The sequence below is a fragment of the Crocodylus porosus genome, unplaced genomic scaffold, assembly GCF_001723895.1.
Source record: "Crocodylus porosus isolate Cpor-Errol unplaced genomic scaffold, CroPor_comp1, whole genome shotgun sequence".
NCBI lineage: Eukaryota > Metazoa > Chordata > Crocodylia > Crocodylidae > Crocodylus > Crocodylus porosus.
The window spans coordinates 17,623,475-17,636,527 of NW_017728932.1; the positions used below are offsets into that span (position 1 = coordinate 17,623,475).

General features: G+C 67.1%; 2 protein-coding genes across 2 annotated transcripts in view; both read right to left on the bottom strand.

The window, feature by feature from the left end:
- The window catches only part of HIC1 (HIC ZBTB transcriptional repressor 1), a 20,742-nt gene extending 20,495 nt beyond the window's left edge, over positions 1-247 (bottom strand). The window contains exon 1 of the mRNA XM_019545342.1: positions 88-247. Within this exon, the coding sequence (XP_019400887.1) occupies positions 88-247 (160 nt within the window). The remainder of the gene's footprint in view (positions 1-87) is intronic.
- A 351-nt stretch (positions 248-598) lies between these two features.
- DPH1 (diphthamide biosynthesis 1) overlaps positions 599-13,053 on the bottom strand; it is a 35,257-nt gene continuing 22,802 nt past the window's right edge. The window contains exons 8-15 of the mRNA XM_019545343.1: positions 11,031-11,185; positions 9,582-9,703; positions 7,586-7,654; positions 6,043-6,199; positions 4,196-4,296; positions 2,650-2,728; positions 1,862-1,996; positions 599-1,096 (exon numbers count right to left, since the gene is read on the bottom strand). Coding sequence (XP_019400888.1) covers positions 905-1,096; positions 1,862-1,996; positions 2,650-2,728; positions 4,196-4,296; positions 6,043-6,199; positions 7,586-7,654; positions 9,582-9,703; positions 11,031-11,185 — 1,010 coding nt within the window. The 3' untranslated portion in view covers positions 599-904. The remainder of the gene's footprint in view (positions 1,097-1,861; positions 1,997-2,649; positions 2,729-4,195; positions 4,297-6,042; positions 6,200-7,585; positions 7,655-9,581; positions 9,704-11,030; positions 11,186-13,053) is intronic.

The following is a 13,053-nucleotide window of genomic DNA, read 5'->3' on the forward strand; positions in this document are numbered from 1 at the left end:
TAGCCCCAAGCCCCTCGGCCACGTCACCTCCTCGAGACGCGGGGCCCCCTGGGTCCCCAAAACAAGGAGCCCCCCCGGGGCCATCACCGGGCACTCGCAAGGCGTGGGGCGCGCTGATGGACACGAGCTCGGCCTGGCCGCGCAGCGCCTTGCGCAGGGCCCCGGTGCGCACGTGGAAGCTCCGCGCGTCCTGGCGGTAACCATGGAGACACAGGATCCGTAGCGGCGGCGGCGACCCCCCAGACATGCCCGCCACCGGAAGTCCAGCCGCCCTGTCCGGAAGCCGCCGTCCCCCGAGAGCCGAGCGCGGCGGCGCACTAAGATGGAACCTGATTGGTCGACACTCGGGGCCCGCCTGCCTGTCACGGCAGTCGCGGAGCCAATGGGGGCGGGGGGGCGGCCCGGCGAGGAGCAGCGGCGCTGGGCGGCCGGCAGGGGGCGCCGCACGGGGCAGGAGCAGCACGTGGGGGTGTAAGGGCGCGGGTGCCCACGTGGCTGCACGCGCACACGTGGGTGCAGGGGCAGGCGCAGCCCAGCTTTGGTCCCGCGGGGAGACCCCTGCCGCCTGGGCTCAGCTGCAGGGAGGGGGCCGTCGGGGCAGTGGAGACAAGCGGAGCGGGCAGCGGGAGGAGGGTTTATTTCCGGGGTGCAGCAGACAGCGGGGCAGAGCTGTGCACCCGGCCAGGCCTCCACCCAGCCTGGGTTTCCAGCCACTCGCTGTGCGTCTCCACCACCCTGCGGTGCACGGGGGGCAGAGGCCAGTGCCCCGCGGCGCGGGTGCAGCTCTTCCTCCGGCCATGGCACAACTGCCCAGGGGCAGAGGCAGGAGCAGCCTGGGAAAGGGCCAGGCGCCAGCGGGCCCCGCACGCGCCTGCCTCCCCTGGGGACACACCGAGGGTGTCAGTCACTCCACCGGCCTGGCGCCCCGGGCAGGGGAGTTTGTCCCTGGGCACTTGGTTCCCGGCTGCTGCTCCGTGGGTGAGGGCCTGCTGGCTGTGCCGGGGGCCTCGGGACGCGGCGCTGGCGACGGTGACGTGTCCTGGCAGCGGCAGTCATGGCACGGCTCCTTCACGCCGGGCGGCCCAGCCACCTGCTTCTGCAGCCAGAAAAGGGCGCGATCAGAAAGCACTGCTCTCCCTCCCCTCACCCCTGCTCCCAGCCGTGGCCCCTGCCCCTAGCAGGGGGTGTCAGGCTGGACTGATCGGTGCCCGGCCTCCCCTTCACCCCCCAGGAGATGACCCCGATAAATGCTTGTGCGCTGCCCTCCAGTGAACCCGCCACGGGCAGCCACACGAACACAAGGAGGCGCCTGCTCTTGGCCCCGGGTCTCGGTGGACGCACCGACAGGGATCAGAGATCGCTGCTTCTCACAGCCAGTCCTGCCCTCCAACTGCTGCTGCCCAGAGCATCCTCGTGACGCCTGCTCCTGCCTCGGATGCCCTGTCCTGCAGGCAAGTGGAGGGCAGCGCGCTCCCCCCATGGGACACCCTGGCTGGCTGCAGGCTCTGGGCTGGCAGCAGGGCCAGGCACCCCGCTCTGCATCACTCGCACGCGCTGGCGAGAGCCACTGGATGGCGCCGGCAGCACATGGCAGCGTGGCTCGGCTGGGCGGCCTCCTTCCAGCAGCGACACATGGCGCACGGAGAAGCAGAAACCAAATGCACATCGAGGCCACGGCCCCTGGGTCCTGGCTCTGCCGCAGGTTCCTCCAGCCCCAGGGAGCTCACGGACACGGCCCTGCCCTGGCAGGGAGGCTGGTGCCCCCGAGGGTCGGGCGAGCCGCTTGCAGACAGCACAGCCCCTCCCCACAGCTCTCCAAACTCCCCCCACCTCCAGGGAGCCAGGGGTCTACACTCCTCACCTGCGCTGGCTGGCGGGGACCCCGCTGTGGCTGGTGACTGGCGTGATTGGGAGTCCAGGCGCCCAGGGACTGGTTGGCATAGAAATCCATGGGGTAGGTCTGCTGCCACTCGATCTCCTTCAGAGCCACGGCAGCCTGGGGTGCAACGAAACGCGGGCTGTGGGGCGGTGCGGGGGCAGCCCTGCTAGCAGGAGGCCCCGCAGCCTCCGGGCAGGAAGGACACCCACCCTGCGTGCGCGTTCGGGGCCCCTCTACATGTTACACATACGACATGTTCAACTGCTAACTCCGCAGGTAACTCACACCAGCTGCACGTGCAATGTAACGATGACACCACGACACGGTCTGCCCCGCTCGGGTCGGAGATGGCAAACGTGCAGTAACTTTACAGCTGGTTGTTACCAGGGGCCTTAGGGACGTCACTTCAGGGCACCGGGGTGCAGGGAAGCATGTGCCAGCGGCAGCTCCTGCAAGCGCCCCCGATGCTGACCCTGCTGTCCCCCAGGGCTGGCTGGGCAACCCCGCAGGTGGCCGAGCTGACAGGCACTGCCAGGCGTGCCGCGATGCAGCCCCCCCGAGCCCGGTGGCACAGCCACGCCCTGCTCCAGGCCAGCTGGCAGCCAGCACTCCCACTGCCCCTTCCCATACACGGGTCGCCTCCTCGGGCGGGCTGAGCTCGTTCAGCTGAACCCCTTCCAGAGCCAGGACAGCGTCTGCGCCTCACTTGCCCGGGGGGGCCCCCGTGCTTGGCCAAGCAACCGGGGCCAAGGGCAGGACGGACGACTTACCTCGTAGGGCGTCAGCAGCGGCTTGCTGAAGGCCTCTCCCCAGTCGATGGAGAGCCGGGGACAGGCCACCTGCACCCACCTGCAAGGGAGGCACAGGGCGGTGGGCGACCCCAGCACAGGGCCCGCCTCCCCCTGGCAGCAGCTGCAGTGGAGCTGTGCTGTGAGCCGCCCAATGCCGGGGGTGGTTGGGATCCCTGCAGGCGCTGCCCCAATGCCCTAGGCAAGGGTCCCAAGTACCCCGAGGGCCACCCAACAGGGCAGGGAGGGGCCCAGGGACACTGGAGACTCCTTCCTGTCCAGCTCCGTGTCGGTGCTGGCCTCGTGGCTGGCTGGGGAGAGCAGGGTGGGGGGTGCAGGTAGATGTAAGGAGCCTGGAAACCACCCAGACCACGGGGCAAAGCAGGCACCTGCACCAGCCCTGGCACCCAAGCCCAGCATGAGGCAAGGCCCTGCCTGCCCCAGCCCGGGGCCAGCGGCTAAGTGGAGGAAACGTGCGGAAGAGGCTGCCGGCAGCTGCCGCACTCGTTCCCGTGGCCCCATCACAGGAAATCTGCTCCTCTCTCCATCATGCTTAGCCGAGCCCAGCCGAGCGCGAGCGGCCCAGCGCCGGGCCAGCATGAATATTTCAGAGGCCAGGGACACGCACGCGGGGCTGGGAGGAGCCGACCTCCCAAGGACAGCTCGGCGCAGCCCCGTGCTGCCCACCTCCAGCAGCAGGGAGGGGCGCAAGGGGCAGCACAGGCCTGGGGGGCCTTTACTCTGCTCCGAGCATCACCCAGCCGGGACCCCCTGGGGCAGGGATGTCTGCAGCCGGGATCCTCAGAGGCCCCCCCGGGCTGATGGGTTTTGCTCAGGATCTCTGAAGGACCAGGGGTGGCCCCGGGGGCCGGTGCTGCAGGGCGCTGTGCCAGGCCCAGGCTCCTGTACCGTGCTGTGCTCGGGCACCCTTGGGGGCCATGCCCCATGTGCCCAGGAGACGCCAGCAACCCCAGGCTAGCTGGATGCTCCCCTGGGCCCTGGAGACACCCAGAGCAACCGAGCCAATGCCTGCATGGGGCACGGGGCACAGCCAAGGGCCCTGTCCCCCTGCTCCCCTCCCTGCAGGCTGCTGGGCCCGGCGGCAGCGTCCAGGACATGCAGCAGGGGGAGGGGAAGAGCGCAGAAACCTTCCCTGACAGCAAGGCCGCGTGGCAGAGCTAAATTAAGCCCCTTCCCGAATCCCTGAAGGCCCCACAGCAAGGGAGGAGGCAGGAGGCCTCTGGCAGAGGCAGCAGAGTGCCTGGCTCCGGGCTCCGGGCGCTGCAGAGCTGCCCTCGGCCACGGCAGGGCGTGAGGGACCTGCCTGCCAGTGCCCGGGACCGGGCAGGGATGCCCCCTTGCATGAGGGAGGGCACAGCCGCCTGCCCCGTGGGGCAGTAGCCCCTTCCCAGGATGGGGCAGAGGCTCCAGCCCCCAGAGCCAGAGCGCCACAGGGACCGGGGCTGGGCCGTGGCGCCAAGCTGGGCGCAGGGAGGGCAGGGCAGCAGCCCGGGGCAGCCGTACTCACGCGTCCACATCAGGGAAGAGCTGCAGCTTGCTGGGGAAGATCTCAGACAGCAGCACCCTGACGAAGGGCAGCCCCAGGGCCTGGAGACGCGACTCCAAGTGCTGCAGAGCAGGGCACAGGCACAGTCAGGGGAGCTGAAGGGTGGGGTGGGGGCACAGATGAGCTGCCTTGGGACCGTGTGCAATGGAGGCAACAGCGAGAGCCCCCACAGCAGGGCTGTGCCACGCTAGACCCACCCGGGCCGGCACCAGGCCGGCCCCACTCCCTCCCTGCGCCCATCTCCATAGGTCAGCGGGCACTGGCCCCTGCCAAGGCCGTCAAGTGCCCCCTGCTTCAGGGGGGGAGGTCACGGCAACCTGGTCTCTAGGCTGTTTCAGGGCCCCCCAAAACACAGGCCAGTCCCATCCCCCACCGCAGTGGGCAAAGCTGGCATTGCAGCCGCGCTCAGTGCACCCCCCCTCACCATGCAGCTCCGTCCCCCCCCACCCGCTGCGCCTAATGAAGTAATTACTGCTCAATGACAACAATCTGTTCTCGTTAGCAGCAGCCTTCTCAGAGGCACAGGCGGCCGGAGGGACGGTCAGGGGCAGCGTCTGCCCAGGGAGATCCCACTCCTCCACCCTCGGAGCTGCGGCCGGGGCCCTGCGATGCCCGGTCCCGACCCCGCAGCCCCATCCCGCTGGGGCCGCACCCCGGAGGCAGGACGCAGAGCGCAGCCAAGCCGGCACGTTGCTGCGTGGGCGCAGCAGGGCAGGCCGAACGGGAACGGTCCCACCACCCAGCGCCCTGCGGGCCTGGCCCGTGGCCCCCGCCCACAGCTCTGCCCATGCCACCTGCACGGTAAGCATCCTCTGACCATCCTCCCCGCCCCCCAGGCCAGCACAGGCACCATCGTGCTGTGACCCCACAGCCTGCCATGGACTTGCTGTGCCCCGCTCCGCCGCTAACCTCCCCACCAGGCTATGCCAAGCCTCCTCCCTGGTTTTCTCCTCCCCTAGGAGCAGGCTGTGCATGGTGCCAGGCGCTGCCAAGCTGGGGGCGGTTCTGGGACTTGGACAAATGTTGTCCAGGGGCTGAAGCAACGCCCCCCTGCACACCCACGTCTTGGCCCGGGTGCGCTGTGGGGGGACAGAGCCGCGGGCAGGCTCCAGCACTGCAGCGGGGAAGTGGGGGCTCAGTCAGGACCAGGCCCCTCCAAGATGCAGCATCAAAGAGCCCCGTGGAGCTGCCCCTGTCAGCTCCCTGCCACGGGGGGCACAGCGGGTGAGGACCCCCATGTACCGGGGCTGCCACAGCCTTTGTCCCTGGCCCAAGCTGAGACATGCTGCTGCAGAGCCCCAGCGCCAGGGTCGAGGCAGGCGGCACAGGACCGACCACGCTCATCTCATTATAACAAAAATAGAGAATTAATTGCAGGCGGCTGCCACGGGTCTGTGGGGCCAGCTGGCTCTCCCCAGCGAGGGGCACGTTTAACGAGGCTCCGGCTCCCACTCATCTGCGCTAATTGCCCTGCCATCATGGCTCAGGGCTGTGCAGAGCCTGGCTGATAGCTGGGCAGGTCCTTGTTAGCGGCAGCTAAGGCTGGGGGAGCCGGCAGGGCTCATGGCGGATGCTGCGACCAGCTCTGGGGAGTTATGGGGGCATGGCAGCAGCACAGGGTGCAGGTGAATGCGGACAGCAGCCCCCAGCCTCACATCTAATCCTGGTGGGCTCCAGCCCTGATGCCAAAGTGGGGCGGACACCAGACTGACCTCAGAGACTGACAGGACACTGCCAAATCCGGGGGCCCAGCCCGGAGTGGGGCAAGCAGAGCGCAGCAGAGGGGGCAGCCATGGCGGGGCTGGTACCTGCAGGACGTGGGTGGAGCCCTGGCGCCCGAGTGTGCCCAGGATCAGCCCCCAGCTGCGGGCACGGGTGGCGGTGCAGATGGCCTCCTGGCGGGCGCGCTGCATGCGCTCATGGGCGTAGTGCTCCCGGGAGAAGACCTTGCTGTAGGGGTCGTACCTGCAGGGGAGACAGCGGTGGCTCAGGGGGGCTGAGCAGCAGGGCCAGACGTGCTCAGGGCTTGGCCCAGGCCACCGCACCTCCCTTGCTCTGCATGGCGGCTGGCGCCCGGGCTGAAGGAGGGCAGCAGCCAGCCCCGACTGCCCTGGCTCGGAGGGTGCCCGGCTGCGGGCTGTGCATGGGGACCCCCTGTCCGGACAGGACCTCGGCTACTTCCCTGGGCAGTGCCAGGCCGTCCCGCCGCGGAAGCTGCTCGTCTGCGGATTCGCGGCTTCCCGTGTGCAGCCAGCGACGCCAGCCCCACCAAGCCCACGAGGCCCTGAGCCCCAGCGGTGCCGCCGGGCAGCCCAGGAAGCGCTCCGTGTCGTCCCGCCTCCCGTGCCCTCGTGCCTCGCTCTGTCAGGCAGCTTGTGCACTGCAGCTTGTCCCTGCCTGGTCAAGGGCACCTTGCACCCCCTCCCCTTCAGTAGCCTCATTAGCACTAACTGGGGATGGGAGAGGGCCTTTCCCCAGTGCTCCCCACAGAGGAGCTGCCTGGCTTGTTACCCCGGGGCTGGCGAGGGCTGCAGGAGCGGGACGCGGGCAGCAGTGCCCTGGGCTCCGCCGGCACCCGGCACCAGCGCAGGGCAGTGCAGCACGTGGGGCTGGCGCTCTTCCCGCCAAGCCAGGGTGCCGGCTGGCCCCAGGCTCCCCCGCTCCCTTCCCCTCCCCCCCATTACGGAGGGATCTGTGATTTGTTGCTTTGTTTGACGAGGAGAATTTTAATCAAATCCCACTCGGGCTCCGCAGCTTCCCCAGCGCCATAAACCTGACGTGCGGCTCCCGCCGGTAACAAACGACCTACTAAGAAATTCAGATTTCTCCGAACGGGCCCTGCCTCTCGCTCCTGATATTTCATCTGCTTTCAGCAGCCTCATCATCGCGTTTTATGGCCTCTGCCTGCAGCAGCCGGAAGTTTAATGGCTGCACCTCAAAGAGCTTTCACAGGTACTTGTCAAAATGTTTATATTCAGCCCGAGTAAATGGCTGGTGTTCATCTCCTCCAGCGCCTCCCCTCTGCCCCTCTCCAGGGCCTGCCCTCGCTCGGCGCTGAGAGCCCTCGAGAGCCGGCCTCGGAGCGGCAGGCAGGGAGCCCGGGGTCAGAGGCTCCCTGTGCGCTGCAGCCCAGGAGCCGCGGAGGCTCGGGGAGCGACCTGGCCAAGGCTGCATGGGGAAGCTCGTGTCCCACGTAGCCTGGGCAGGGCTGGGGCAGGTGCCAGGCACAGCCCGGATCCAGAGAGGCCTCCAGATGGGCTGTCAACCGTGAGGTCTGCAACCCCCACAGCCGGCCTCAGCAACTCCCCGGACCTCACCACGAGGCCCCTTCCCTCCCCGCCACCCCCGTACCTGTAGGCGGGGATCCCGGGGTTGGCGATCATGATGGACTCCAGGTGGAAGCGCCCGTCCCCCAGGTACCTGCAACAGGGAGAGAAGGAGCTCAGCGAGGAGCAGCACCTGCACGGCAAGACCCCAGCGCCGGGGGGTGCCCCCTCTGACCTACACCACCTGCTGCCCGCCGGATGAGCGCGGGAGAGGGGCCCGTTCATCGTCCACATGGCACGGCTCTGCCAGGCAAGCGCGTGGCCCCTTGGAGAGGCTCAATCGCGACGGCTGGTTATAGACATTTCTGCTTCCATTTCTAATCGGATTTCAAGTCAGCAATTACATTTCAAAGCCTTTCATTCAGCTGCCCTAATGGAGTGAGGGCTCGGAAAATGAATTCAGACGTAAAACTTGACTAGATTTTTGCCTTTAATTGGAGAATGACATTTCGGGAGATCAAAGCTAATTTGTCTGCAAAAAAGTTGGCCCCGGAGCCAGGGCCAAATAACAAAATAACAACTCGGGAAGGTGCGCGCGGGGTTGAGCAGGTACAGCGGCCACCCGCAGCTGCCAGGACTCGCCTGCCCGGCCCCACGGCCCCTGGCCACAGCGTCTCTCCAGAGCACAGACAGGCAAGCCGAGGACGGGGAACGCTTGTTTCAAGCGCGTGCGGACAGCAGCACGAATACCCCAGCCCCACGTGCAGGAGGGCGAGAACCGCAAAGGCAACAGGCTGAAGCCAACGGAAGGAAAGTCTGCCAGCGCAACGCTCCCTGAGGCTGGGGATCTCCCGGGGCCAGGGCCGGTGTGCTGCGGGTCTGCCCACGTCAGCTCCGGGCTTCCTGTTGCACGAGCAGCAGGAACGTGCCTCGCTAGGAAAGCAAAGCTGACTGTGGCCCTGGCTCGTCCCCCTGCCCTGTGCCAGGCAGGTGAGGGGCCCATGCAGCTTCCCAAGACGCGCCCGGGGCTGGCCCTTGTTAAAGGAGACAATGCTGAAGGCCTGGGGCTGAGCGCTGGCAGCACTGTCCACGCGGTCACCAACCTGCCGGGATGGTGGCGGTTCCGGGAGGTCACGGGACTCCAGGAGCTGGGGCTGCAGCAGGAGCCCAACCCCTGCTGTGCTCCAAGGCAGCAACAGGCACCTGGGGAACCTTAGCCAGGAGCCCTGGGGGACAGGACTGGACCCAGGGGCTGGAGCAAGGCGCACCCGTCTCGCCCCTAGGGTCACCAATGCTGCGGCTCCAGCCCTGCTCTGGGACACTGACCCTGACCCAGGGCCACCTGCCACACGCAGACCTACTGCAGCTGGGACCCCTCCCCAAAGGCCTCGTGAACCAGTCACCTCTTCCGCAGCCCCCCAGCTCTGCCCTGCCACTGGGGCGCCCGGAGGGTCAGGCGCCTCCCTGGAGCCGGGCGGGGGTGGTGGCAGATCCCCGGGGTGGGGCTGCTTTATTTATTTATTCTGCAGCGCACTGTATTCACAGTACATTAAGCATTTCCATTACCTAAAATAATTAGGTGATAGGAAGCGAAGTGCTCCCTCTAATTTGCTGTCCTTAAATAAAATTAATGTTTCTGTGATGTTGGGCCCTGGCCATCCGTCTTCTCCAATTATCTGCCCGCCCTTCCATCTATTATCTGTTCTGATATACGACTCAATTATTTCTCTTGCATGGCAAACACCAGCCACTCCGAGCTGTGCCCCAGCCCCCTGGCTCCGTCGGCACCGCCCATGGCCCCCCGAGCACGGGTGCCGCAGCCCCTGCCCCACAGCAGCACTCGGTGCAGCGTAACAGGGAGGAAGGAGCCTCTGCCCCAGCACTGGCCACGAAGAGGCCTGGGCTGCACTTGGGTTCGCGAACGGCTGAGCCCGTGGCGCTCCTGCACCCCCGTCTGACTAGCAGCAGAGCTCCAGGCAGGGGCTGGGCACGAGGCCAAGTTGTGGGAAGGCCGGGAGAAGCCAAGCAGACCAGGGACACGTTCTCCAAGTGTGGGCAGGCATGTGCCCCCGGGTACTCACACAACAGCATCCGTGTCCTGTGCCAGCCGAGGGGACGTGCAGCCCAGGATCTCACCTGGGGACAGCGGCTTGCACTGCGGGACGCAGACCTCGTAGTCCGGGCGCAGCTCCTGCGAGGCAGCCTGCGGGGAGACACAGCTGGGCTGAGACCAGATGGGGGAGCGGGGGATGCAGGGAGACTGCATGGCAGGGAGGGGAAGGGGCTTGAAGCCCTGGTCGGGGCAGGCAGACTGATGCCCATGCCTGCAGACAAGCTCTCCTGTGTGTGGGGAAGGAGTGTTGTGCCCCAAGGCCCTGCGATGTGGTGCCCGTCAGGCCCAAGCCTGGGAGAGAGAACAGCAGCCTCCCGGGGCCAGGCTGCAAGGGCTGGGGGCTCTCCCCTGGCTGCGGCTGCACGCGAGCTCTCCTGCCAGCCGGCGCGGGACACCTGGTGTGAGGGAGCGCGCGCGAGCACGATGCCGCAGCCGGCTCAGCCGACGCATCAATTAAAATACAAGAGCAAACGTTTAACGCTTCAATAACCCCGTGTTTAGACAGACATGGCTCAAGAGGCTCATTCATCTCTTCCGTCCTGCCAGGCGGCCATTCACAAGCAGCGTCTAATCCACAGGCAGCCCTGCCCGCGCCTGCCGGAGCCCTCCCCGGCCACTTCCAGCAGCACATCAAAATGCCAAGTGCTCGACTGCCTGCCCTGACATTTACCGCGCCAGCTCCCCCGGGAGCTGGGGGAGGGCAGCCACCGCGAAACACCGATCCCAGTTGTTATGAAGTGCTTGAGCAGCACCGTGGCAGTGACGTGCCAGGGCAGAGGGGAGATGCCTCGTATGCCCGCGGGGTGCGCCCCGCAACTGCCCTGCCACTCACAGGCATGTGCCCCCAGCCACCCCAAGCCCCTGCAATACACAGGGACAGGTGGCCCACAGGGACAGGGGTGGTCCCCTCCTAACAGAGCCGTGACCCTGGAGCACCCAGTCCCCCATGCATTTCCTCATGAAAAACAAGTGCCATGCGTGCACGCGCGCGCACACACAGCCACAGGCCTGCCCCAGCCGCTGAGACGCAAACAGAGCCAAGGCAGCTGCATCCCCTGTGACTGGTGTCCCCCGGCTCTGGCCCAGAGCAGCCCCCAGGCACTCCAGGAGGCAGGCCAAGCATGTGAACCATCTCCCAGAGGCCGCTGTGCCCAGGGGATGAGGGCCAGGGTCCCTGAGGCCGCATGGCCACACGCCCATGCTCCAGACCCCCATGGGGACCGGCGCCAGCTGAGAAGCAGGAGCGCGGGCCCTAGTAGACCTGCCTGAGGCCCACCAGCGCAGGTGCTTGGCGCCAGCAGCAAGGCAGGGCCCTGGCTGGGAAGCAGGTGAAGGAGGCGCTGGGGGCTGCCCCTCTGCACCGGCAGGTGTTGGGGTGCGAGGGGCAGCTGCTGGCCCCTCCCCGCCCCCACCTCACCTGCAGGGCCGAGACGAACTGGATGGTGCTGACGAGGGCCAGGCGGGAGCCCGGGCGGAAGTTGAAGCGCACCGTCTCAAGGAAGTGAGATGTGTCGATCTTGATGTCCACGAACACGTACAGCATCTTGATCCCCTGCACGGCATCGATGGGAACTGGGCACAGGAGAGGTGGGTGTGAGGGGCTGGGCCGGGCACCTCTGCAAGGAGGGCTGCCCTGCACCAGCCAGCACAGGGAGCCAGCCGTGCATCCTGCCCCAGGGCACAGCCAGCTCTGCTTCCTGCCTCCTGATTACTTATTCATGCAGGAGCAGGCCAGGCCGGCAGCGCAGCTGCCCTGGTCACCGCTGCAGCCGCATGGGGCTGGCCAAGGCAGGAGATGGCCGCACACGTCCCAGCCCAGCTCCCTGCTGCCCACCCAGGCCTCCCCAGAGCCAAGTCAGCCGGGGGCCACAGGCAGGGCTAGGGGCAGCGCCCGGTCATTTCTCTGCAGCTGGCGGTGGCCCAGGGAATCGATGAACACCAATCTAATTACCCCCGATGCTAAGGAGCCCGTGTCACCACGATTAAGTGAATAATTAAAGTACACGGAGTCAACATCGATCCGCAGCCTCTGTGCTCACTTCCCATCGCAGGCCGCTCACCTGATCCCAATTAAATGTAAATTACTCGCTTCTGGCATAGGGCAGAAGTGAGTCCTGCCCATGCAGGTGTCCCCATGGAGGTCCCCGCAGCCAGGGGCACCTGGGGCACAACTAGGAGGGAGCAGCGGTGCTGCCACAGAGCACCCCATCCCTCACTGTAGGGCCTGCCCAGGACAGCGCCCGGGCACCAGCTACAGGGACAGCTGGAGAGGAGGAGGTGGCAGCCCGGGGGTGACTGGCTGGGGCCTAGAGGGGTGAAGGGAGCCTCTGGCCATGCCTGACGCTCTGCACGTCCAGGCCCAAAGCCCGAGAGCCCTGGGAAGCCGGCGCCTGGCAGCTGGTGCAGCCAACGGGCTGTGCAGGGTGACACTGGCCTGCCGCGTGGGACGGGGCCAGGCCCTGCAAGCTGTGCGCCTGCTCCGGGAGACCCGGCACAGGTCATCAGGCCAGGGCTGCTGCCCAGGCATGGCAGAGACGTTCTAGCGAGGGGCCGCTGATGCAGGGGCCACTGCGGGGCCTTGGGTCCCAGTGCTGACCCCTGAAGCCCTGCTTTGGCAGGTCACAAATCGACAGCGGGGTTCACAGCCCAGGTTTACTGAGGCCCTGTCTCCCTCTCCCCTCGGCTCCTGTAAGGAGGCGATGGCATTGCTGGCTTGGGCATTATCACCCACGGCGCTCGTGCCACAGACCCCGCACAGAGCTGTGAACTTCACACAGGTGTGATGGGGTCAGAGTCATTTCAGTGGCTGGGGCCTCCAGCCAGGGACAGCCCCCGGGACCAGCCGACCTGCTGATGCCAGCCCAGGCTGCTGGGTGGGACGGGGAGGCAGCGAGTCCGCCTGCTGCAGTGCAGGCTGGGGCGCTCAGCAGCTCCCGGCAGGACGTGCCGTGCCGTGCCCCCCGGGGCCCCGCCAGGTGCAACTGGCCCAGGACACGCCAGAGGGCCGTGGGCCCGGGGCAACGGACAGCGGCGCTGGCCTGGGGAGGGCACCGCTGGTAGCACCCCGTGGGGGCAGAGGGGTTCCCCATGAGCAGAAAGGCCCCCCCGGTCCAGCCAGGCACGGGGGTAGCAACTGCTCGGATCCACCTTAAAACCCAGAGTGTCTTATTGTTATTTTTGGGCTGATTCCATCCTGTGTGGACTTCAAAGTTAGCAGCATCTGGGACAGCAGTGCAGTTTCCATGGCAACCGAATCCAGAGTACCGTTCCGCCTAGGGAGCGCGGAGCCTCCTCCTCGCCCTCCCTTCCAACAAGCCGCTGCGCCGGCGAGCAGCCAGCGCCCCAGCCGCGCCCGGGCCCCACAGGCAGCGAGCACCAGCGCCCCGGGAGCCCTGCCGCACTCCCCGCCTCCTGGGGCAGCAGCTCGCAGACAGGGCAGC